The 22,735-nt window shown below is 36.8% G+C and overlaps 1 protein-coding gene across 2 annotated transcripts; it reads right to left on the bottom strand.

Annotated features, from left to right (window-relative positions):
• Nucleotides 1-352: 352 nt before the first annotated feature.
• LOC135612216 (nuclear pore complex protein NUP214-like) lies at nt 353-22,267 on the bottom strand. Of its 2 annotated transcripts, XM_065108218.1 has the most exons (18): nt 21,909-22,267; nt 21,621-21,832; nt 19,865-20,033; nt 19,058-19,204; nt 17,940-18,064; nt 16,764-16,876; nt 13,719-13,858; nt 11,528-11,690; nt 11,280-11,443; nt 10,377-11,173; nt 8,021-8,173; nt 7,853-7,910; nt 6,471-6,604; nt 6,262-6,383; nt 5,282-5,630; nt 2,953-3,175; nt 897-2,876; nt 353-796 (listed from the first exon to the last, which is right to left on the bottom strand). In XM_065108218.1, exons 1-18 carry the CDS (start codon nt 22,111-22,113, stop codon nt 681-683), a joined length of 5,370 nt encoding a protein of 1,789 aa, XP_064964290.1. In that variant the 5' UTR covers nt 22,114-22,267; the 3' UTR covers nt 353-680. The 2 variants fall into 2 exon arrangements, with proteins under 2 accessions (XP_064964290.1, XP_064964291.1); XM_065108219.1 differs by lacking the exons at nt 17,940-18,064; nt 19,058-19,204; nt 19,865-20,033; nt 21,621-21,832; nt 21,909-22,267 and having other exon boundaries at nt 16,756-16,869.
• Between the last annotated feature and the right edge of the window lie 468 nt (nt 22,268-22,735).

Raw genomic sequence — 22,735 nt, forward strand, 5'->3', positions numbered from 1 at the left:
GAATATTCCAGGGACGAAATATCCACCAGCCTTCCCCGCGTACCATCTTCCAGAAGTTTGTAGGCTGACTTGGACCGGATCACCCATTACCATCTGAGCACACGGGAACGTTCTCGATACATCGATCTGCTGCCTCTTTCATCGAGCATATAAGTGTGTGTATATATATATATATATATATATATATATATATATATATATATATATATATATATATATATATATATATATATATACACACACACATGTGCAGCCTCTTAAAATAAAGTTTTCCTGGATCACCAATTAGGAAGTTTAGGTACCGAATTATGGAACTTTTTTTATTATTTTGTCGTGAAAACGATAGCAAAAGTAAAACATCTAAATCATGGAACTTTTGTACTGTCTTTGGGCGTCCCCCTAAACATTAAAATTACAACAAAATTAAAACATATAAATCATGGAATTATTGTACAATGACAAGCATACCCGGGGATCTGCCTCGAAATTGCTCGACAGTGATTATCAACGACGGAGGAAGGGGGTCGAGTCAGGTAAAAAGAAACGAAAGAGCAGTAGATGTAGCATACATCATTTTCCAATATATACAACAGATGCTGAAACTTCAAACAGTTGATGGTTTTAACTTGAATCAAGCTTGCAAAGGACGTTAATTCCTGGAGAGAAGACGTTAATGCCAGCTATCTCCTCATCTGGGTAAAAAGATCCGATGGAGGTCTTCCAGTTCCAGTGGCACTGCTTCCCCCAAACGCAGAGAAAGCACCCCCCTGATTGCTGCTAAAAGCCCCAAAACCACCTAGAAAGATTGAAATTTAAGCAACAACTTCAATCTCAATTGGCGGTAAAACAAGCACAATGCATTGTATCAAGCAAAATACAACGCATCCAAATCTCACCTGATGTGAAGCCACCCCCAAAACCAGCTGCTCCAAAGCCACCACCTTGAGAACCTGCACCAGCAAAACCACCGCCGCTAGAAGCACTAGCACCAAAGCCCCCTCCAGTACCTCCACCACCAAAACTACCACCACCGCCAGAAGCAACAGCAGCAGCAGCAAAACCGCCTGCACCAAAACCAGTAAATCCACTACTGCTGGAAACAGCAGCAGCAGCAAAACCACCTCCTCGAGAAGCAAGAGCAGCGAAACCCCCTCCTGCAGCAGTTCCAGTAAACCCAGTAGCTGTAGAAAATCCTCCACTTGTAGCCACAGTTGGGAATCCTCCACCAAATCCACCAGCACCTAGCTGTCGCGATTGCCCAAAAGCACCAAGAACTGATCCAAGTGCCTGCTGCCCTGCTCCAATTTGTGATGGCTGTCCAAAGCCACCAAGTCCACTTGTATTACCACCAGAAAATGCACTGGAGTTAACTGACTGTGTTGGTTGTACAGATTGTGCTGTTGGGAGGCTCAATGATGGAGGCCGGAAAAGCTGCCCTGGGGATGCTGTCAACATGACTGGAGAGGTTGAAGTGCTTGTGTTGGCAGTAACAAAAGAACCACCAAATGGATTAAGCTTTGGTGTACTTGAAGTAGATTCTGATCCAAGCCCAAATCCACCAAGGGCTCCCAAGTTGAGCATGTTACTTGGATCTGAAGCCTCCTCTTCCATTTCCTCCTCCTGGGATGAGTTAATATCCAGTCCATTATTGTTTACAGTGGCAGTGCCCATGGGAGGTGAAACTACAGATCCCAACCCCGGTTGAGAATTAGATGCAGCAGGAATGATGCTGCCACCAGTTGCAAGAGAACTTGGTTCTCCTCTCATGCTTAATCCAGTCAACCCCACATTTACAGCTTGTGATGTAACTGGTTCAAATTTCGGAGTACCTTGTTGTGGTGAACTTGTCAGTTGTAGAGTTAGCTCAGATCTTGCCTTGGCCTCATTTGAAACTGATGGTGAACTTTGTAATGCTGAACTTTCTGAAGGTGACGGAGCAGATGTTGAACTCCAGGACTGTGATAGAGAAGCTGAAGCACTAGAAGACGGAACAAAATACTGAGCAGTAGATGAGGTCGATCCTGATGCTGAAGTCATAGCATGAAGTGGTGATGGTCCTCCTAATGTTATGTTCGGTAAGGATGGCATAGCCGATGTAGACGCATTTGATATGGATGAAGGAGTTGATAACATAAATGTTGAGAATGGAGTAGGCGAACTTGATACTTTGGTGTCTGATGTCAGAGCAGATACAGTTCCACTCGACTGTTTTTTGCCTGTAATTGACTGACTAATATCTGTTCGTACACCTAGATTTGAAGGTGAAGCACCAAACATTGTAGAGAAAGACAGAGCATTACTCGACAACGCAGATAAGCTTTCGGGAGAAACTGCAGACTGTTGCATGCTTCGTTGCAATTTCCCAGAAAAACCTTCACCCAGGGTCTTCAGGCTTAGTTGCTTCTCTACTTGTGTTTTCGCCTCTTTTGATATACTCTTCGGAGTTGATGTACCACTCGGAAATTTTATAGAAGTTGCCACAGTGTTAGGTGCCTCCATCTGCACATTAGGCGTCATTTTGGGGAACGAAACAGATTTTACAGATGAATTTGATATGTGAGTCACCACATCACTCCCCATATTCTCTTTTGCACCACTTGAAGCACTGTTAAACAGAGACGATGTCGGAGACATTGCAACTGATGTCAAAGGAGTACTTTTTCCTATCTCTCTCATAGGATTAGACTTTGACTCCAAGGTTCCAGGTGATAACAGAGATGATGCTGGAGCCATTGCAACTGATGTCTCAGTCATATGGTTCCGAATCTCTTGCGTAGGATGAGATTTTGACACTAAAGGTTGAGGTGAACCAGACCACCTGAAAACAGTACTAGATTGAGATTTAGAGGTCTGTTGGGAGGGTTTCTCTTGGATATCTACAACGAAGACAAGAACAGAACAATGAGATTGTTTTAGGATAAAATCCTCGAGAAATTACAAAGTTTGTCTTACCTTTGCTCACACGGTACACCTCTGGCTGAACCTTACCAGTCAATGACTCCATCAAGGATGCTGGTTTCTCAGTGGCCTTTTGCTGGATTACAGCAAACGACTCGATCTGAGCATCAAACTGTTTCTTAGCTGTGGTGAAGGGGTTATTGGCACTAACTCTGACATGTTCTTGATGAGCTGTCCTTTTCACGATAGTCTTTGGGGGCTCAAAGCTAGCCCAGTTCTGCACAAAGTTTGTCATTTAATCCTTTCACAATAACAGAACAATGCTCATTCAGCAACAGATTTACAGAATCATGCGAAAACACATTCAGTCTGAGAAGTTGAGAAGCAACAATTACAACAAAATTTGAAAATTGAAAGTTAAATGTGAAGTGAGGAAAAGAAATTTCGGGCTGAAACAATAACTGGACATAAACATTAGAACTTCAGCTGAATTTTTGCCATACATTTCAGGGTAGCTTTAAAATCGACTTCCAACTTGAATGGTTTCAATCAAAATAAACTGCAAGCCATGACTGTTTTTCTAGACAACTTGCCTTACATTTCTCTTAGCTTCCAGCATCAAAATCTTGTACACTGCTAGCCATAACCTAAATACTGCAAAATATTAACATTGGACACCTCTAATGCATGTGTGCTATGTAATGCACCACCAAGAGTTTGTCTAGAAGCCACCTCTATTTCCAACTATTTGGTGTCAGCTACAAGCCCCCTTGTCATTTAGCTAACAAGAGCATCTGCTTTAGATAATATAACAGCCATGATGCCCTTTAGATTATTCAAACCAAGGAGATCACTAAGGAACACTATTTACCAGCATGATGGCCAAGCATTACTCAGAATGGACAAAATTTGCTTTCACTTCAGTAAACTAAGTGTTTCTGTGTTTCACTTGTCCACATTACCACCTTGGCTGGCAAGACCATACCCTCAAGCAAGCATCCCATTAGCAAGACCTTCACCAGTGCCGACAAAGCCAACGTTCTGCAGTGTTGTCTCCAGTGACAATGAACAGGTGACCTCGCTTGTTCTCTCTGGCATTACCAATATTATACCACCTCAACCATCGATCGGTATCAATAACAAACCAAAATTTTAATCCTTAAATTTAGTAAAAGTTTATTTCTGGACTTATAGGTATATTATTAAAATATTCTCAGACATTTTAAATTTAACCTCTCTCTAGCTTACTAGAATTGCAATTATTTATCAATTGCATTCCGTTTGAATGACAAGTATTCATCTAGACATCTTATAATAAGCAAGTAAACATTTATTTAAGTCAGAGCCAACAGGATAAGGTTCAGGTATACACCAATTTTACAACATCATGGTGCATGACAAGTCAACAATTCAGGATACCAAAAAAATTAACTGCAGAGTCATGAGAACAGAATTAGTATAATTATCCTGGTACTTCAACAATAAAGGAAAAAAAGAGATTGAAAAGGTGCAAGAATAAAAAATGTAAAAGCAAAACTAAATCAAATGAAGCAGCTTCCTTAAATGTACTTTCCACAGACATTTGAAAAATAAAAAAAATGAGAAAAATATAAGGAAGATGCCTACCATTATATCAGAACATATGAAGTTTCAAATTTAGAGCATGCTAATAACAAAACTACAGATAATTAATCATACATGACTCTTTTACAGCAGACAACAACTACTACAACATTCACTAAATAGAAATGTATACTATAATCTAAGGTATGCAGTTTTGAATAATACCGCTCGTATCGGGTGGTACGTACCGGTCCGTCAGTTGACCAGTACACGGACCGCCCGTCACTGTCGTATCGCCTCGGTGACGTCGCCAAAAAAGGCGACGTCGCCTGGAGAAGGATATATATATATATATATATATATATATATATATATATATATATATATATATATATATATATATATATATATATATTAAAGGTGATGTCGCCTTTTATAAAAATATTTTATATATAAAAAAATCTTTTTATATATATATATACAGTATACCGCTCGGTATATTGTATCGTACCGTGCCGAGTGAATGTCAAAATACCAGTACGGTACGATATTTCAAACCTTGCTATAATCTCGTAATTATAGAAACCATAATAGCAAAAACTGTTAATTATGACACTGTAGAACCAACCAGTTTGGGTTGGAATAACATCAAGTATCACAGCTAAAGCTAGAATAAAATAATTAGGGAAAAGAAGAATTGGAAATAGCTTAGCTTGCAACAGACAGAAAGCACATGCAAGGACCAAGAATCATATAGTAGACACATATCAACAATCATATGCAACATAGTTCTTTAATTAGAAATAGATTAAGCACTTACCTTCCCAAAAGAATCTCTCCTCCTCCTCGTAGTTTCTGGCGCAATAGTTGACAAAGCACTTGATGCAGCTCTCCTGGGATACTCCTTACTGGAAAAATCTGTTGAGGAGGTAATTCTCTTTACAGATACTGGGCTCTGAAAAGGACTTCTAACATCTGGAGATTTTAGAGTGATGCCTTCATCAGCAAGACCAATTGATTCAAATAATTCCCTTGCAACGCCAACCCGCTTTGTAGGATTGTTTATATGGAGCAGAGCCATCTGTCTCGATAGAGAATCAGATAGTTTCTCAGCTGCTGCCAACTGTGAGTTTAGTGTGCTGTATACACTATGCAAAGACTGGAGATGCCTGCAGAAAATACAAGATCAACAATAATCCAGAATGTATGGAGTGTCATCTGTGCATGAAAAACATCCCACGCTGTTCCAAGTTCTTTAGCAGCATGCATAATGAAAAATGGGAAAGTTAATAGTCCAACGTTGACTATAAGCAACCAGGCAACAAAAAGATATGCATTTCCTTTGCACAATAATAGAGTAAACTGGATTTTTCTGTGGAATCCTTTAATAACCCATTGGTAGCAAAAAAACCATATGAAACAAAAAATAAAAAGCGATCAATTATCACTTCTATATCATCAGTGCTCCATGCTGGCTAATTCAATATCATTAGCCATCCTACTATAGGAAAAATAACAAGTAGCTATTGAAAAGTTTTTCCTTGTTGAACTCCAACGAGTATCTACTTTTTCCAAATAAAGTCTTTCTTGAAAATGTAATGTTATGATGAATTTCTCTCATGACAATTCTTGAGAACAAAAAGTAACACTGCCAGAACATCATTACAGTTAATGACCATAAAACCCTTGGGGACTAGTAAATCTCTAACTAAATTTGTGAGGCAACTCATTTCTCATATACATGTTTGTAAAATAGATGTAACAACAAAAATCTATGTTTCTCTTCGTGGTTACTCGTACCTTGATTGCCTCATGTTACCATGAAAAGCCCTCCGACCTGTACTTTTGTCACTCTCACCAAATTTGCTAATCTCAAGAGTATTGAAATATCTCTCCAGTTCTATTAGCTGGTTTGTCAAATCCTGGTTGGTTAAGATGAGAGCACGAATGATGAGAACTATGTTGTAAGGAGAAATGTTTTAAGCCTCATATAAAGTTAAGAGACAAACCTGGTACACCTTCCAAATATTTTGCCGCTTCTGTTCAATTTCAGGATTCAGCTTCTGCCGGTTCCATATGTCCCAATAATGCTCTGTTGAAGCTTGTTTAACAATGTCTGCCATGTAAACTTGCCTAGCTGATACTGTAAGAAAGAACAATAAAGTTTAAAAAAGTTCAGCAAATGAAGAATTACATTAAGAAAAAGGTTCATCAAATGAAAAATAACAAAACAGAAATATGGTTCCTCTGGAAGAAAAAAATATAATCACACAATTATCACTAGGCTTCATCTGTCAATACAGAAACATATCAAGAATGTGAAAGACATCTATAATTTAACTTAAGTTAGAACATGACAAGGAAATGAAGGTATTACATGCTGCAAATACACCATGTTTCTTCATCAATATGGTTCAGATTGTCTGCAGTTCAGTAGCATAATACTGAAACCCACATGGAGAGTTCCACAACCCATAAATTCACTTATCAAGACAATGGATTGTTTCTTTAATGTTCCTAGTCAAAATATATCCCCAAGTGAAGTGTGAAAAGGATTTGATTCCTATCTCAAGAACTATGCTGTCCTTATATTGGCACAGCGTCATATTGTGTCATGCTGGTCAGTATCCCAGTATGCCCAAATACCAGTCGGCATAAAGTTAAAAAAAGGTCAACAATTTGCCAATACCATCTGCAAAACAGCTTAGCATTTGCCATTACCTTTTCGGAGCAACACATGCCAACTTGTGCCAACTAGCATAGGAACCCTTGCTCCAATTTTATTAAAAGAGAGCAAGAAAAAAATTATTTGATGAAATTACTCTCCAGTCTTGTTTGGACTCAAGAAGAAACATGCCTCTGTATGCAGCTAATGCTATACTCCACATGGTAGCATAAACTGATTTAATACCAAATTAATGATGCTGAAGTTTCTACAGTAGCAAAATAACCATACCCTTTTGATCCTTTTATTCTGTAACAATCATAGGGTGGCACTCAACATCCTGAACCATAAAATTTAACTGGGGTATCTTGAAGTTAAACCAGGGGTCTATCAACCCACCAGGGGTTAAACAAGTTTAGTTTACTTCAACGAAAATACTAAGAGTTGCAGCAAAAAAATATATTAAAATAATTATCATAATGTTCATTAACCAAAATCAGAATATTCAATAGAAGTGTTAGCTAATTTCGCTGGTAAAGACTTTATTAAACAACCGTAAATTCCATGATTATATTCCGTCTTTGTAATAATAATAATAATAATAATAAATAATAATACCCAATAAATTTAACATTAAGCCATTCATGTGAAGTGCCTGATAAGAACCTCAAGAAAATAAATATGAATCAATTTCTTCTATACAACTGCAAAAGTGAAATTGCATACCTTGAGACATCTTCCTTTGAAGCTCTTGAATCTCCGTAAGTTCTTCCTCCACTTTTCTCTAAAACGTTGAGAAGAAAACCTTTTTAGCATATGTTTAACAACTCCACTAGGTAAAATGAAGAACATGATCACAATATAGGTTCTTCCAAAGAGAGTATAAATTGATACCCTGCACATCCTGAATGTCTGAGAGAGATTTTTCAGGCCGTCCTCAAGTGTCAAAATTGAGTTTTGATGTAAGACAGTGCAAGCATCCTTGAATCCACCTTCCTGTTCTATAAGTGACAACAAAGTATCGAGTTCCTTGGTCATATCTTTTACCTGACCACATAATTATGACAAATCAGGCAGATAACATGGCAAGAACTAAATTTGCAGACATGCCTCAAGATAGGCAAAACAAAAGTCTGTCATGAGACAATTTAAGACAACCAGTTCCACAGACAGTCACGTCTAACCAATGCAAAGGAACTTATCCATGTCATAGATACATGTCCAGAAGTTGGACAGTTCCAATGATAGCTCAACAACCACAGCAGCGAACCCTGTGGACAAACATGTTTTGCTTCTTACAACTCTATGTTTCAATATTTCACTCCCCTTTTGTCTTCCTGTTGAATTGACCACTTGCATGCTCATCCAACTCTCGTTTGCATGCAAATATCCATTAAACATTTCTCATAATCAACGAAATATTTGTGCATTTCTGGTTAGAAGAACATGAAATATCTTAGGAAGGAAATAATCAAACGATAACCAAACCAATTGTGTGTTCTTTTTTTCATTTATAACTTCAGCTTGGAAAGTTGAAAACTAAAGAATTGTTAGTTTCATCCATTCTTCAGACAAGCAAAACCAACACATAAATGTAGCAAAATTATTAATCAATCATGTTTATTATACCTACTATTCTTCAATGAATAGCTGGAGCATAGTGTAAAACGTGGTACACAAGTAACCCAAGAATATCCAGCACCATCTGGCATGGAACAAATATTCACTGGAACATCAACCCCTTGGTTCACGATTGCATCAACTTTTTGCACCAGTTACATGTAGTTAATGTTTCTCACGTTTTGTGCAAAGCAATAGGGCTGCAGATTGGTTCGCAAACTTTGGAAGACAAAATCAGTTTGATTGTACTGGGTCTTCAGATTTCTCTCGTAAGTTGGCTCACATGTTATGCCATGATACTCCATAGCTTTTTAAAAAAATGTAACCAATGGATCATTAGATCCTGAGGCACATTTCTCATCCAAATTCTTTAGAAGGCAGAATTATCAAAATAAATTTGTAAAGAAAGGACACGACAAATAAGAAATATATTATGCTTTAAGATGAAACTTTAGAAGAACTCTAGGACATTATTCAACATAATAAGATGGAGTTCAATTCCAACTTCTAATATAATTATCCAGAAAAGGAAGAACAGTTCAACCTTTCATGTTAATGCAAGTAGCAAAATTAGCAATAAAATTTTCACAAATTTGCTACTAAACTAGTATCACAAATCAGTGAAGACATAATGGTCGAACTGATAATTAACAATAGTGTACATTACGATTATTAAACCTACCCTCAAATCAGTGAAGACATAATGGTTGAACCGATAATTAACAACAGTGTACATAATGATTATTAAACCTACCCTCGAATATTACCTCCAATTACCTAATATGACCACAAAAATCTTCAACAAAAAACCTGTTAGGCAAGAATGAGATGACACACCAAATAAAAACATGATCTTAGATAAAAGATTAACCAGATGATGGCCCTAACTGAAACAACATGGAAATGCCTGGGACAACTTATCGTCCAGGAACCTCATGCAATCACTTTCCAGTAGTTATCTGGACAAAATATATAAAATTTTGGAAAAACTAAAAAAATTACTTTGACCACAATAAGTAGCCTCGACAACTGTTTACACAGAGGAAAAAATAAAAAGAAAAGAAAAATGCTGGCAAATCTATATTTATTTGCAAGTTAGATTTAAAATGTCAATGAAGAATAAGACAATTAGGAGAAAATCACAGCCACACATGAGACTTAATTCAATTCATGGTATTTATAGCTATTACATCCTAATGTACTTTGGTATCTATGTGTATAATTCCATTATTATAACCTTTACACATTCAACAGAAATAATTTCACAACATCAAATTGCTACTGCTTCAACACTCTGCATCTGGAGAAAACAGTTCTTATAAATTATGTGAAAAGGTTGCGTTCACAAAAAATAATCAACCTAATATTTCATTGCACCAATGTATAGGACTACAACTTGTTCTACAATAATAATAGTGCACCAAGCTTAGACAACAGATAAGCATTATTTTCTAGTTTTTTTTTAAAGTCACATTACCATAGAACCTGAAGATGACAATTACTGAGACGAGAGAAGCAGTCAAAATTCATTAAGCATAGGGAAACAGCAAAAATTTAAAAGAAAAAACTAACAAATTTAATAATGCCATAAAAAACAAAAAGATTCCCAAGAGTCGGAAAGACATCTTACATTATAGAACTGCTTCGAGAGTTCTGGTTCAGAGTCCAACATCAGTGATGACTTTGAAGTTCTTAAATCCTCAACCAAAGTCTGTGGCTTAGGAAATAATGATTTGCCTACAATAGAACTTTTTTGCGGCAGAGAAGACCCAGGACTGGCTGCCTCAGTATTTGCAGATTTATTAAAGGAAGTTGTATGTGCTACACTGTGAGTACCTCTATTTGAAGAAAACATCAAGTTTGATGATCCTCCACCAACTCCAGTTAAATTCAAAGATGTACTGCCAGATAGAGGATTAGTTGAAAGGCTCTTTTGAGAGGAAAAGAATGCCTTACTTCCTACTCCTGCCTCTGACTTTCCAGAGGAACCACTCACAGCAGAACTACCAGAAGCGAATGGTGAAACTTTTGCATTGATACCTCCAATGGATTGTAAATCAGATGGAACTCCTCCAATTCTAGTTGGACCAGGAGATACTTCAACCTTATCACCACCTTTTATCATATTTTTTGCATTTGCTTGCATGGTTACAGAAGCATCACTTGATAGATTATGTATCACATGAGGGACATTGACACCCTCTCCTGATGAAGAGACAGTTTCTATCATGCCAGATTTTCTCTGACCAACAGAAGCAGTTACATTTATGGTTGGAGACTCCGTGGATAGCTGAGTCATCTTTGCTGTTTGTGGTATGGAAGGCCTAACAACTGAATTATCATTGCTTTCATCCCTCTTTCCAGTATGAATTTTGTCACTTGGAACCTGATGTATATCTTTGTTTCTTGCACTTCTCAATTCTTCACCTGGTTTTTTAACAAGAATGAATAAAATGATTGCTAAAAGGGGATTCTAGTTTCATTGGTTGAATTTTAAGTTGAAACAAAGATTTCTTTTTGTGTCTTCTCTTACCTGTAGGAACAGAAGGAGATTCAGGAATTATCTGTTTTAAATTGTTATTTGATTTTAAACCATCTGTATCATCCTTCAAATTTGAACTGGTTGCCAACTCATTCTCCAATAAAACATCTGTTGGAGGAAGGGAGGACTGAGGAAGATCTGAAGGATCTGAAACCCTAAAATGAGGAGCTAACATCAATACCGAGGCAAGGATCTCATTTAATTTTAAGTCAAGGAAATATCATAAATCACACCCCTACCTCGCCACATGATACATAATAAGCTTTCCCTCACAGGTAAGACAGAATAGCACACAGAGTGGTGAAAGTTCTCTAGATTCTATGCCAACTTGTACTTTAACTTTCTCGAACACGGAAATCTTATCAACACCAAACCCCAATATCAGATTGTCATCACCATTTTCTGAAAGAGAAACAACAAAAATGATACACAAAAGTCAACATGAAAGAGAACTTAAATCAAAGACCTGATACTCTAAGTTCTCTGTGGCCTCCAACTGAACCATAAAATACCTTGTCCTACACTGAATCTTGTTAAACATCTCATAAAGTCATCACATGGACAATTTAAACAGTGGGAAAAAAGAAGCATCACTAGCATGACTAAAACATAAATTACTCTTTCAATAAATGAAAGAAAAATGTCAGCACTTTAATCAGTAAATACTCTTTTATGCAACAAAAAGCAAACTGAAGATTGGTACATATTTGCTAAATTCAATAGCATAATATGATATATTGGCTGACGTCACCAGCACGTCACTGAAAGTCAAACAAGTTTGCAAGATTTCTCATTTTTCTTCTTTTTTTTTTCCAACATAGGGTGGTGTCATGGTCATGCTACTACAAACTAGAACCACAACTTTTGAGTTGCAGAAGTTGCTTAGATAATTCTCAAAATCATCTGGCTTTCATTAACTACATCTTCAGTATGGTGCATACAATCAAAGGGCCAGCTCAACCCCAAGTAATGGACCTGACCTAATGCTCAAGCAGTAGCTGAAGTACCTAGCCAATGGACCAATTAACAAATTTAGTGCAGAGTTATCTAAAAGAATCCAGATTTCAACATGTGTTAACCCTGTAAGGCATATGGAATTTGCAAATCACAGCTGTAGCAACATATGAGGATGCTATATCATTTTACATTGGCTAAGCTGATATATGAATATATGTATAGCAAGCAAAGAAAATGTACGATGTTTACATATATCAACATATGACTAGGCAAATATGAATATGCAGCATATGATCACACAATAATGGTAGTCCAGGCAAGCATGACCTAGACACTGTAACTCTGATTCTGCCAGCCTAGGAAGTAGCTTTGCTGTCTTTGGAAACACCTGTAGCTGAAAGTACAATCCTTCTAGAACAAATACATTATTGAACTTACATCTTACTAAGGGAACCTTTAATTGTCGCTAAATGAATTGATGAATTCGATATTTGAATTCGAAATAACCAAAATTTGTCTCTTATGATAGTTGAAATTGTAAAAATAAAAAAAATTGTGTGAAACCTTTTTTTTACTTCAAAATTCTGCTAGTCTAGTTTTTGTAAGATATGCTATGTGAATCAAGCTACACAAAAAGCTCCTTATTGCTAGATCAAGCTGAAACAATCTCCCACAAAAACAATGTTCCAGAAAAGGTCTTCATGCACTTCAAAGTTAATCACTACTTTCCTTATGATATTGGATCCATTTATTGACACAAACATTAGTAAATTAGGCACTGTTCCAATTGATGGTAAAATAGGAATTTCATATCCTGTTATTTCAGCTTAAAGATCCTGTTATGTCTCCATGAAAGTGCTAACTTAAAACAAACATAATGATGATCAGAAAATGATAATTTTAATTCATATATTTTGCAAAGATCAATTACATCAGATATGATGTATACATCATAATCCAGAAAGTCTTCACTCATTCAAGATAACAAGCATTTGAATTTTAATATCTGAAGAAAAACAGGCAGTGTTACACACATCACATGTTCTATAAAAAGAAGTACAAGATATGGATGGACTAGGGTGCACGGCAGTAACAACAGGTGAATGTGCAGGTGGAAGCAATAAGCTGGACAGATGCAGATATTTAACTAATGTGTCCTAAGCACATCGAAAAGCATGTGATGGGCTGACCCCGAAGACCGAAATATATGCTAGAGAAGGCTTAATAAGTAATTGGCCGAAACATCACTGTACATCAATTGAAAAGGCCAGTCTGCGCTTAGCATAATGCATGTTGGTATTATTGCACCTTCATAACTCGCTCACTTGAAGAGCTTACTATAAGTATCGAGAACAAGAATATATTTCACAATAGTTACTATTTGTTTCCTCATACAGAAAGATAACAGCAAACAGAAAAATAATGAAATCAAAGTGCTTACAAAACACTAACAAAATTTACTAGATTTCCCACCTTTTAAACAAATTGTAGGTTTATACTTGTCATTTTGAAACTCCAGCAATGACACCTCCCTTTGGTTGTCGTCCATCGAGTATGCCAACAGAAGAACATGCTGATCAATGTTCTTTTTATTTGAAGCAAGAAGAAGCCCCCTGTTAGTAGAAGAAATATATTGTAATCAACATGCAAATCCAACACAGAATTTCAAAAGAGACATGTATACATCAATGCTCTAACAGCCATCATTTTTTACCAAAATAGGCACACAAAAAATGTATAAGCATTTTTTAATAATATTTTATAATGATGTCATATGCAACAACACCTAAAAGCTGCAAATGGAGATTTTTGGGGAGTTATGAAAAAATAGCTGTACTAAACCTATGGTATATCAACCAAATAAATAAAAAACCATCAACTAATATGATGTTTCATAGTTCTCCTATCAAGGGCTAAGTGGCTAACTCCAATAGATCTTGAAATACTGACATCATAACCAAGATCCTGTTTAGATATTGTGAACAGAAATGACATCGACCTCAAAATGTTGATACATTGCCTTCAAAATGTAAATATTTAAGGAGTCAAAATGCTTGCTATTAAGGATCGCTGTTACGGGTACCGGACCTGTTTGCGTGATCTGGTTGGACTGGTCAGTACTATACCATGTGTCGGTACACTGGTAGATGTCAATGTATCAGAGAGGAAGCAAATAAAGGATAAGAGGAAGGGAAGGTAGAGGAAGAGAAGATGGTGGAGGAAGAGGAAGGAGGAAGAGAAAGGAAGAGGTAGACGAAGGAAGAGGAAGAAGAGAAGAGGCAAAAGGCACGGCAGCAGCGGTGGCGGTGTGTGGCGAGATCATGTAATGTGTCATCGTGTGAGTAGGGCAAAGGGTGTGGCGGCAGTGTGTGGCAAGGTTGCGGAGGAAGAAAAGGGGTGGACCACGAGAGAAACCTAAACCCTAATCCGTTGCTTCCTTTTTATATGGGCAAACTGGACCTCAAGATATAAGGCATGTCAGCCCGTTTTGTTCCAGTTCGAATGAAACGTCATTCATTGCTTGCTATACTACTGCATATGAGAAACAACATCTAATGCAACATAGAACACCAAGATCTTAAACTGGTATTAAGGCCCATTATAACATGAACAATGAGCTTCATTGGATTGAAAATAGACCTGGGCCTAACTAGCAAAGCCCTAATAAGACTTCATATCACTGAAGATAAATGAAGACAAAAGGATGTCGAAAACAAAAACACTATTTGATCTCCACATCCAATTCATCTGGCTTTCTCCACAGCATCCCTACGAGTTCCTTGTGCAAGCTCTCACTGCCTCCTCAAATGTGCCAACATCACCATGTCTAATGAATTGTTTCCTTACCTGCACACACAACACTCTCCCAACTCCACAACCCCTTTTTTGTATGATCACCACCACCACCCTTGTATCCTTATATTGGATCCCTTTACTGTCCGTGATTCATCGGTTTCTCTCAGCTACAAACATCGACTCCCTTCTATTGTTCCACAACCAATAGCCAAAGTGTTCACTTTGCCTCTACTACTAGTTTTCTGTTAACATTAGCTAACAATCCGAACTTGGTTCTCTAACTACCAGTATTTCACTCATATTATATTACAACATATGCCATATCAAAACTAATGGCCCTCTCTCCAGATACCAGTGGACTATCAACATTTTGCAGATCTGGCATCTTGCCTAGCATTGACCTCAGCTTAAAAATCCACATCAGTATCAGAACCCAACCCAAGCGAAGCCTAGATCTCTTCGAGTCTCACTAGGCCTAAGCATTACTGATATTTCGGGAATCGAAAGGTAATAAGCACTTAATATTCTAATTTTTTTTTAGTCAAAAGGGTTACAATTACATGGAATGACAATAAGAAAAATCAAGGGTCACACACAGGATATCTTCTCCATGGGACATCATAGCACATATCACCTTTTTCGATTGGACATTGGCAAGGCAAAAGAGAAGAGGGAGAAGGAGAAGAGGACTGCAGATTCATATGGCTGAGAGGACAGACTATCAAGCAAGCAAGCAAGGAGCAGAAAAGAAAAGAAAGATGAAATGGCATTTTAAGCATGAGGAGAAGAGTTTCCTTGTGCCAAGCATAATTCACATGAAAGTTAGACAAAACTAAATAAAATCCACAACAAGGTTGGTAATTGTCCAACCTATAAATTCAATAACAGTACTAGTTCAGTTAAGTTGGTTTCAAATTCAATTGACCTATTTTTTGGTTAATGTTGAGTTATTTTTCTTGCAAAAGGATAGGAAATGTGGCAATCGAGACCATGCATAAATAAATTAGGGAATCCAGAAGACATAAGCAAGATACTTGCAAACTTATCAAAAATCTTCAACCAACGAGCAAACTATTTGTTCATTGGACTTAGTTGCAAAAGCAGCTATGACAATGACTGAAAAACTAAGCTCAAAATTAGTGTTCTTTTACAAGAATATAAGATATTGCAGTGTTACATGACTAACGAGTGCAAATCAAATACGGACACCAATCTAAGGCTTTGATTAAAGGGGGATATAAAACAAGATACAAGAATATGTGAGAAAAATGTTTTTTGTTATATACAAAGATCATGTTTTGTTGTGAAATAAACAGTACAAGTTCATCAAACTGAGTTGCCAACTGATTATAAAACCTAATTAGAATTTAATTTTTCCCTTTCCATTCATTTTGGTTCCTGAAAGAGAGAAGAGGATGCATGCACAGGATGATCTAATTGACTGATTGAGAACATAAATAGCTGCATATTATGATCACTGTATGAACAAGATTGCTGTAGGTTTTAAAATGTTATCTGATAAAGAGAAAGTTGGTTAAGCATCTATGATTCTTTAAATTATATCACAACGAAATTTAAGCATTTTGTATAAAGACTTGCTTAATAATAAAATAGGAAATTTTGAAATATGACTTACATATTGCGATCCATGGAACAAGCTCTAAGCATAACACAAAAGTAGGTAACATTAGAACACTTCTACAAATATAATTACCACCATACCAGCGACCCAAATAGCTCAGAAGCAAGTAAGGCCCAGCTCCAGTTGGCAAAATATCATCTAATACACCTTCAAATAGATCAGGGAAGGAAAAGACTACAGGCTTACAGAGATTCTGAAAAAGTAACACACAAGTAAATAATTACCATTATATTAACAATATAATACAAGAACTATATAACCTTAATAATTTATCCACATTAGTAAGACATAATGAAAAGCATTAGAGATAAAACTGTGCAAATGAAAGGTGAGATCAGGTCCTTAGAGGTGAAAGACACGAGAACCTGAATGTGCATATCAGTTAGTCGTTGAACCGATAAAAACAGATTACAGCAACTGGCATGGTCTATTTTCAAGTCCTTACTCTTTTACTGGGAAAATTCTATAGTAGGTAATAAAAAAAACATCCCTATGCCTTGTGCAAAGTTCAAGCATAAGCGATTACATATATAGAGCATCAGGAATTCAGATGTACTTGGAAACTATATATAGCATCAAGACTTCTTTTTTACATCTGCCAGCTTTACAACAAATGAAATATATGAATCAAGAAAGTTAAGATGACGATTTTGCTTATTCACATGTCAAATTGCTTTCCATAGGTGTAATTCAACATGCTCTGGCATTTCAAACCAAGGTTCGCAATTAAGTACCGTACCGAAGTTTCGACGTTCGCTCGGTACGGTACGATACTATATACCAAGCGGTATACTATTCGGTAAACCGCTCGGTATATATATAAAGGTGACGTCGCATCGCATTGCCTCGGCGACGTCGCCTTTTCCTTCTCCCACGCGAGACAACGTCGCCTCATTTATGTATATATATATATATATGTGTGTGTGTGTGTGTGTGTGTGCCCGTATCGGACGGTATTATTCGAAATTGCATACCTTGTTTCAAACTATCAAATTTGTTAGAAACAATAAGCTTAGGTTCCTGAATAATACATTGATGATGCAAATCATGATTTGTCTACTTTCTCAGCTGAAGATGGATATCGACAAAACAATTTCAGAGAATAAACAGAACTTTCAGCTTGGAAAATATAATAGTTAATGGTTGTCTATTTTTCAGAAGGAAATCACTCAACAAATAGAAACAAGTACATAAAAGGCAAAAAAAGTTACCAGTTCTAGATGTGACCACTATTTACAGACATTTCCAACACTGACCTCGGTCAATTTATGCTCCCTGCTTTTGATCACTTGAATTAAGTAACCTTCCTCATTACCATCTTCATTAACTCGAACACATCCAACAACTATACTATCATCACGAACCCATTCAATGGAATCCACTGGTTGATGAAAATTCATTTTCAGCTTTAGAAGCATACAACTAATCTAAAGTAACTTCAATTGGCACTTGACTATTTAAAGGCACAAAAAATAAAAAGTCACAAAAATATGGAACAAAAGACAATGAATTAACATAAATATGAAAATAACCAACAAGGATCATGACAATAACCAACAAGGATCATGACAGGATACAAATAGGCACCTGACTATTGTCAGAGGAAGCAGAAACATGTGGGAAAAAAAATATGTTTTAACGCCAAGGTTCCAAAAAAAAGCAGAATCAGTATACAAGCAGTTGGGTCACCACATAGTGCATATGCTGCATGTAGATGCATACAAGGATGTATGTGGGCTTTATGTAGATTTAACCCATGCTATTTGCAAGAGATATTTAAACCATTTAACTAGTATGCTGAATCTCTTAAGGTTTGAAAGTTTCAGATTATCAGATAGAATAAAAGACATAGAAAAAGGCAAAATGTGAAAAGAAATGGAATATAAGAAGGCAGAACTTACTGGTTCAGCCATAAAGAAATCATCAGACACCAACCAACCAACCAACCATTTTCAACAAATTATGCACCTTATCTAGATCATATCACCTTTTTAATTATCACCCCAGTACACACTACTAAGAAATAAGACCAAACTAAAACAAAAGCAGACACAACACACTGTAATACGACTTGATCAAGACCTAAATCGACTCAAGTTTCTCTCAAGGCTATACTAGTATTTTGGAAATATGAAGAGTTCACTGATAAAGACAATATGATTGATTGTTTAAATCAAGATCCTAAGGGTTATACATCTGAATATAGGCCATTTAAAGCGTAGCAACTACTGCATCTAAAATACGTTCTGCTGATCCTACTACAAGGATGTATACATATTTTTTAACTTCATATTAACTCTACCAAAAGTAGAAACTGAATGCACTGTATTCTAGAACTGAAATCATGACAAAGCAAATGACAAAAGAAGCATACCTTTTATGAAAATTTCAGATTCAGTATCATTAGACCATGACTGGAACGACAGGGTGATGCAAATTTGTTCTTTGAAATCAGATGAAAAGATTCTTATATCACTCTTCCTAGCAACAGCAATATAGTCACCCTCCATGCTCCAATCAACTACAGATGCATCCACAAAACAGATTACACCAACACAGGACAAAATCTAAAAGAATCATTGTATCATAGATCATAAAAGTAGGCCATTTCACAAATAAAAGGCAGTGTATAAACAAAAAAGTCATCTATCTAACACAATGAGACACAATAAAAAAAGAAAGACTATACAGATTATAGAAACAATTTTCAATTTCAAAAATAATGTAAAAGTTAACATAAAGTGGAATCATCCAAATAAACGAAGACGCATTGAAGGGGGAAGAGAACCAAATCAACTCAAGCCCTGGTGATCATTAAGTGGCCGGAGAATCAAAACTGGAGGTAGTAAATTAGCTAATAGCAAGAAAGATTAAAGAAAGATTGAAGCAACTGCAGAGGCATCAGAGGCAAAGTATGAGAAGTGAAGCATCAAAGGGGGAAGAGAGACTAATCAACTCAGACCTGATGGCTGATAAACGGCTGGAGAATTATAACTAGAGGTAATAAAATTAGGTAATTGCAAGAAAGATTGAGACAGCTGCAAACTCATCAGAGGTGAAAATGAGAAGTGTCAAATGTTTGACGGATTTCAATATATCCAATGAAAGTTCTTTTTTAAAGTGGGACCGGAAACTTGGCATCATAATATTAGCAAAGCTTTTCATAAAGAGGAAAACAAACCAGCATCAACATTTTCCATTACATCCTTGATGGAATCCTTCACACGTCCATGGCATAGTAGGCCATCACTTGAAAGAACAACGAAAGACTTTTGAGAATTCTTTTGCCACCTTATGTCTTTTACAATGCCAGAATTCTTCAGTGCATTTGAAAAGGATGGTTTACACTCCTACAACACCATTGCACAAGCATTAAATAACAAAACTGATCAGTAACAGCATATCATGTAGCAATACAAATGGTATAAAAACAATACGGAATAAATGCACCACATTAGAAAAACCTGAATATTCACTGTTATAAACTTCAAGAAAGTTAAATCATTAGAACATTTTTCACAATGAACAACATCTACAGCAGTGTAAGCATTAGCAAATACCATGTCATGAACTGTCATGCAATTCAATTCAGCAAAAAACTTATAGAACAATTAACAAACAATCTAGAACAGCTAACTACAAATGGAGGGAGAGACAAACACAATAGATGTCAGATTGCCTATAAGCTTCCATTAATCTCATTAACAAGAATGATAAGTATTGTGCAACAAACAGCTCATTAAGAATGTCATCACAAGTTACTGAAGATCAAAGGCCAAAAACATTCCAATTTTCTGAATTTGATATATGCTTGTTGACATTCTAGCTCAGTGAACAAGTACATAACCTACAACAAGATTTAGTAGGATTCTTCAGTAGATCTCCAAGAACTATCTGACTTACAATCTCTTACAAATCATCTCCTCCAATTAAGGAATAAGAAGACACATATTTTTGATATAAATTGTTCTATAAATAATTGTTCTAGTATAAAAAGAATCAAAGGTAATTCCAGATAAATCAATTCCTAAATGAATTTGCTAGTTGAGAGTCTTGAGACTCAATCACAATACATTACACATCACTTTTGTCAGTTATTCAAGACTTTTGTATTATTATGTCAATACCACAAACTTAGAAGTTAGAAACACACTCCAAAGGACTAGAATGCCAACTACAGTAAATAACCCATTGTTTTACAAATGATCCTCGAGAAAATTTAAAGAGTATAGCATCTTTTCTCATACCAACCCCCTTTTACAGAAAGAAATTGTGGTGCTGGATCTCCATTTTTCAATTTCACAAATGAGATAAAACAACCTTGCAGTCTGTTTACGTAACATTACTATTGTCAGACCCTTAAGAAGATTCCTCTCCATTTCCCTATTATCCGCACTGCCCTACTTGAAGTTGGGCCTCTTCCAAACTTCCTACTCATGTGAGATACTCTCCAAAACATAATTTAATAAGAACCGTTCATAGCTTATGAAAAGTGGATATCATAGCAACGATGAACCACAGAGTCAGGTATCCCCACAAAAGAATGGTCCTGGATAAATGATCCAAAAATGAACCATAGTCCTACCAGGATGTGGCCCTAGTCCCAGTCATGGAAAGGCTTTCATATTGGATTATCTCAATGGACTACTGACCCATTAGCTTGGTGGGTTTGGAACCATATGACCCACAATGTGTAAGGTCAAGAAATGTTGTAAGTCTTATTTAGCCTTATATGTCATCCTCACAGTTCCCAGTGGTACTAAGCAGGGCACAGGGCACATGAAGTAAAAGAATAATTAAGATATTTAAATATTAAGCTTAAGCATTCTCAGCCACATGGTTTCAGAGCTATCAAGTCAATGGGCCAATAGTTCATAAGTCCGGATCTTGAAGACCAATCCTGACAATATTAGAAAAGAAAGCATCTGCATTCTAACCTTATGATTAATGAGAGACGGCACGTAAAAAAAGTGAATTTCACCGCCAACAGCAGCAGCGAGCACCGTGGAGTCATTGGAGAGCGCAAGAAGAGACACCCTACCAATCTTTACATCCACAACGCTTGTGTTCTGAATGCAAGGGGCCTTTCCCTTCTCCTTAATCTCCTTCCCCAAACCAATGACATCCTTCGTCTTCGCCACCAGAAACCCTGAAAAAGAACCACAATCCATCACGACCTAAACTAAGAAACAAAATCCGGAACCCAAAAAGAAGCACGAAGGTACCTTCGGAATGGGCTAAAAAAATGGCCCCAAAGCGCTCGGAGATGGCGAGAGGTCGAGCCGGCGGGGCCTGGAGATCGAACTCGGAATCGGCAGGCTTCAGGGAAACGGGCTCGCCGAGGCGGCAGAATACAAAGTCGGCGGTGGCTCCGTGATCGCCTTCGATCTCCTCCTCGAGGCGGATGAGACGAGGCGACGCCTCGGCCATCGGTGGCGGTCAAATCTTGGACACACAGAAAGGGGGAAGCGAGAGCGGACAGGTGCGATGGCTTCAGGGCATTCTTGCAAACCAAGGAAGAGGGAGAATGAGAACCCTAAAAGCCCTAAGCGGGCGGAAGCGGAGGGAGAAAAGATGGCTTAAGAACGCAGCAGATTTGAACACCAAATGGGAACCAATCACGTGCTTTGCACTCGAGTCACTGAATTAATGGGCTGGGCCCTAAGCATCTTGGTTTTGCGTTTCGGGGATGAATGCGAATCGGATCCGTTCAAGTACCATTATATGTGATTTATTAATCGAATTTGATAATATATGGAATTTTCATATTTCCTATATGTCTTCGTTTCTATTTAGAGATACAGGGTGCGTTTGGTAATTTTCTTAAAAATTATATTTAGTTTAAATATTTTATATAAAAGTGATACATATACATATATATGAATATATATATATATATATATATAATATAAAAGCAAAAATATTTTATCAATTGAATTATTTGTGAGTTTCCCACATGAATCGAATGAGTTCGAATCATTCTCGATAAAGAAATCAAGCCAAGATTAACCAGAAATATTTAAAAGATTTGTTAAATTAATGACTATTTCTA

This window comes from Musa acuminata, chromosome BXJ2-5, assembly GCF_036884655.1.
Source record: "Musa acuminata AAA Group cultivar baxijiao chromosome BXJ2-5, Cavendish_Baxijiao_AAA, whole genome shotgun sequence".
NCBI lineage: Eukaryota > Viridiplantae > Streptophyta > Magnoliopsida > Zingiberales > Musaceae > Musa > Musa acuminata.

Bases quoted from the DNA above. Each gene is read 5' to 3' on its own strand.
- LOC135612216 (XM_065108218.1), bottom strand. From the start codon at position 22,113: ATGGCCGAGGCGTCGCCTCGTCTCATCCGCCTCGAGGAGGAGATCGAA. The intron at 18,065-19,057 runs GTATGCTTCTTT...TTCATCAACCAG, and splicing joins ATCTGAAATTTTCATAAAAG to TGGATTCCATTGAATGGGTT. The intron at 8,174-10,376 runs GTAAGATGTCTT...TTATGTGGTCAG, and splicing joins TCTCGAAGCAGTTCTATAAT to GTAAAAGATATGACCAAGGA.